Here is a 4588-nt window from a genome sequence, read left to right on the forward strand (position 1 = left end):
TGATTGCATGTTTGATCAATTTCAGATTGAAGAAGTTGGTAGAATTCTTCTATTTCATCCTCACTGGCTTTAGTGGTTAGTGCATAAGTTTGAATAATAGTTGTATTAAATGGGCTTTCCTTGTTGTTGTGAAGTGCCGTCGAGTCAATTCCAACCCATAGTAACCTAGTATAGGGTTTCCAAGGAGCAGCTGGTGAGCTTGAACCACTGACCTTGCAGTTCAAACGACTTTGCAATCTGATGCATTAGCCCACCGCGCCACACCAGGACTCAGATATTATCCTATCACAGACAGTGTTGTACCTCATGACTGATCTGGATATGATTCTTTTTGATGACGAATGCAACACCATTCCTCTTCAATTTGTCATTTTCGGCAGAGTAAACCATGTGGTCATCAGATTCAAAATGGCCAATACCAGTTCACTTCAGCTCACTAATGCCTAAGATTTAGATGTTTATGCGTTCCATTTCATTTTTGACAACTTCCAATTTTCACCACTTGTCTGTCAAGTTTGTCGTACTGTGGTGGCTTGTGAGTTGCTGTGATTCTGAAAGCTATGCCACTGATATTTTAAATACCAGCAGGGTCACCCATGGTGGACAGGTTTCAGAAGAGCTTCCAGACGAAGACAGACTAGGAAGAAGGAGTGACGAACTACTTCCGAATATTTAGTCACTGAAAACTTTATGAATGGCAGAGAAACACTGTCAGATGTAGTGCCCGAAAATGAGACCCTCAGGTTGGAAGGCACTCAAAACGTGACTGAGGAAGAGCTGTCTCCTCAAAGTAGAGTTGACCGTGATGACACGAATGGAGAAAAGCCCGTGGGATCTTCATTTGCTGACATGGCACAACTCAAAACGAAGAGAAACAGCTGTAAACATCCATTGATAATCGAAACATGGAATGCACGTAGCATGAATCTGGGAAAATTGCAGAGCCCCATCTAGACTCCTTTCCCCCCCCATTTGATTCCTTCAGGCAGTTGTTATTGAGTGCCATCAAGTTGTTTCTGACTCATAGCAACCCTGTATAGGGTTTCTGAAGAGCTGCTGGTGAGCTGGAATCACTGACCTTGCAGTCCAGAGCATTAACCCACAGCGCCACACCAGGACTCTGTTGTTGTTATTAGCTACCGTCAAGTTGGCTTCTGCCTCATAGTAACCCCATGCACAATGGAACTCAATGCCATATGGCAATGTGCCACTCCCCTGATCAATTTCCAATCAAACTATTGGGACCTGCAGGGTTCTCAGTGGCTAATTTTCATAGTCTTCCTTAGTCTTCCAATGAAACCTGTTCAACATCCCAGATACCCACAATCCTCTGCTGACGGATGGGCGAGGGCTGTCCATGAATGAGGTGCATTGGCCGGGAATCGAACCTGCGTCTCCCACCTGGAAAGCAAGAATTCTACCATTGAACCAACCACCAATGTGCACTTGTAGGGTTGTATGGGAAAGCCAAAGAAAGCAGAATGAGGCAGCTCAGCTTGGCCAAGGTTTGCTGCTTCCTGGTCACCACTGTACAACTCACCCCTAGATCCTTCCCCTTACACACAAACACACACACAGAGCTCTTGACAATAAGCACATTCTGTTTACCCAAGGAAATGTGTTTATTACTTAGAACAAAGATCTTGAGATGCCACGCACCCTCTTACTTCTCTGGGCGGCAGCGCTTCCGGATCTCCTCAGCAAGGCCTAGGCAGTGCAGGATACGTTTCTTCTCCACGGTCAGTTGTTCCTCAGAGAACTGGCCCAAGAGTTTTTGGACAAATAGATTTTGATCTTTCAGAAAAATGTCCTTATTGACTCCGACATTGGGCACGTTCTCTAGGGATCCAGATTTGAAATGGAAGCTCAAATGTCTGTTCCGTTTTAGGCCAGGACCTTTCTCTTCAGTCCACATCAGTGAGCTGCAAGGATAGAGAACCAGACGTTAGCGGTCACACAGGGTGAGTGCACAGGGATGGATGCTGGCTGGTTCCTGCCCAGATGACATCAGGTGTTCGTTCCCTTTCTACCTGCCTTTCCTGTGGCTGGTGCTCAACATTGTTTTCTGGCTTCCTATGATGTTCTCATCAGTCATGCGTGACTGTGTTTCTATCTTTATTGTCAACCTTGTTGTTGTTAGGTGTCAGTGAGTTGGTACTGACTCATAGTGACCTGATGTACAACAGAAAGAAACACTGCTCGGTTCTGCGCCGACCTCAAAACTGTGGCCACGTTTGACCCCATTGATGATGCCACTTAGCCAATCCATCTCACTAGGGGTCTTCCTCTTTTTCTCTGACCCTCTACCTTGCCAACATTATATCCCTCTCCAGTGACTGGTCCCTCTTGACAATATGACCAAAGTATGAGAGACGAAGTCTGGCCATCTTAGCCTCCCAGGAGCACTCTGGCTGCACTTCGTCCAGCACAGATCTGTTGGTTCTAGAGAATTGTCAACCTTGAGTTTTCTAATTATGTCAGCAAGCAGGAGAACCCATCGAATGATTTTGGGTGAAAGTGTTGTTTCCAAGCGGATAAGCATTTTCAAAGAAGAGAGTTCATAGCTTTCACTGGACTCCAAACACATGACAGAAAACATCAAGGTCCCACTGCTGGTTAACAAGCACCCGATTCCACTTCAGATTTCTCCCTCAGGTTCATGCCGGTACTTACAAACATCTGAAGCCCAATTAAGAGGAACTTTACTTTTCTATACCCTCTTTACAAACCAGAGCAGACCAGAGCCCTGCTAGATGCTTAATAAAAAACAGAGATATGTTCTCCCAAGTAGACTTTGACTCCTATGGCTAATCTGATGAAAAAGAGTATCAAAACAGCTTTTATACAGTCTAAAACCAAAACAGCAATGACTTAAGGACTTTTTAAGTTAGAAAAAAAATCTGTAATTTTCCCACTTAAATCTAAGTAACTTCACTTTGAGAAAATCTTTCCACATCTTCATTGATATTTATACTTGTTATTGTTGTTAAGTGCCATCCAATCGGTTCTGAATCATAGTGATAACCCTATATAGGGTTTCTAAGGAGCAGCTGGTGAGCTTGAACAGCCAACCTTGCAGTTCAAACTGATCTTGCAGTCCAGCGCATTAATGCACAGTGCCACACCAGGACTCTGGTATGTAGATTGCATGTAAGTTTTATAATTTTTAGTTTATACTTCTTATAATCTATGCCACCAGTATTTTAAATACCAGCAGGGTTACCCATGGTGGACAGGTTTCAGATGAACTTCCAGACAAAGACAGACTAGGAAGAAAGAGTGACAAACTACTTCTGAATCTTTAGTCACTGAAAACCTTATGAATAGCAGAGAAACACTGTCAGATATAGTGTCAGAAAATGAGCCCCTCAGGTTGGAAGGCACTCAAAATGCGACTGGGGAGGAGTTGCCTCTTCAAAGTAGAGTTGACCGTGATAACATGAATGGAGTAAAGCTCATGGGAGAAAAGCCCGCAGGACCTTCATTTGCTGATGGGGCACAACTCAAAATGAAGAGAAACAGCTGTAAACATCCATTGACATTCGGAACACGGAATATATGAAGTATGAATCTGGGAAAATTGGAAGTTGTCAAAAATGAAATAGAACGCATAAACGTCAATATCTTAGGCATTAATGAGATAAAATGGACTGGTATTGGCCATTCTGAATCTGACAACCACATGGTTTACTACGCCAGGAATGACAAATTGAAGAGGAATGGTGTTGCATTCATCATCAAAAAGAACATACCCAGATCAGTCATGAGGTACAACACTGTCTGTGATAGGATAATATCCATGTGCCTACAGGGAAGCCCCATTTATACCACTATTATTCAAATTTACGCACCAACCACTAAAGCCAGTGAGGATGAAATAGAAGTATTCTACCAACTTCTTCAATCTGAAGTTGATCAAACATGCAATCAACATGTATTGATCATTACTGGTGATTGGAATGCAAAGGTTGGGAGCAAAGAAGAAGGATCAGTAGTTGGCAAATATGGCCTTGGTGATAGAAATGATGCTGGCGAACGCATGTCAGAATTCTGCAAAACCAATGATTTGTTCATTTCAAATACCTTCTTTAGACAGCATAACAGATGAATAGACACATGGACCTCATCAGATGGAATACATAGAAATCAAATTGACTACATCTGCAGAAAGAGACGATGGAAAAGCTCCATCTCATCAGTGAAAACAAGGCCAGGGGCAGACTGTGGAACAGACTGTGTGCATCAATTACTGATATGCAAATTCAAACTGAAGCTGAAGAAAATGAAAACAAGTCCACAAGAGCCAAAATACATCCCACCTGAATTTAGGGATCATCTGAAGAACAGATTTGATACATTAAACAATAAAGATCGAAGACCAGAAGAGTTGTGGGATGACATCAAGAACATCATACACGAAGAAAGCAAAAAGTCATTGAGTAGACAAGAAAGAAGGAAAAGGTCAAAATAGATGTCAGAAGTGACATGGAAACTTGCTCTCCAGCGTAGAGATGCTAAAGCAAATGGAAGAAATGAGGAGGTCCAAGAGCTGAACAGAAAATTTCAAAGATCAGCTCGAGAAAATAAA

At 42.7% G+C, this 4588-nt stretch overlaps 1 protein-coding gene across 1 annotated transcript in view; it reads right to left on the reverse strand.

Annotated features, from left to right (window-relative positions):
- Positions 1 to 1663: 1663 nt before the first annotated feature.
- The window catches only part of BLVRA (biliverdin reductase A), a 36509-nt gene continuing 33584 nt past the window's right edge, over positions 1664 to 4588 (reverse strand). The window contains exon 7 of the mRNA XM_006872157.1: positions 1664 to 1922. Coding sequence (XP_006872219.1) covers positions 1664 to 1922 — 259 coding nt within the window. The remainder of the gene's footprint in view (positions 1923 to 4588) is intronic.

This window comes from Chrysochloris asiatica, unplaced genomic scaffold (assembly GCF_000296735.1).
Source record: "Chrysochloris asiatica unplaced genomic scaffold, ChrAsi1.0 scaffold00184, whole genome shotgun sequence".
Classification (NCBI taxonomy): Eukaryota; Metazoa; Chordata; class Mammalia; order Afrosoricida; family Chrysochloridae; genus Chrysochloris; species Chrysochloris asiatica.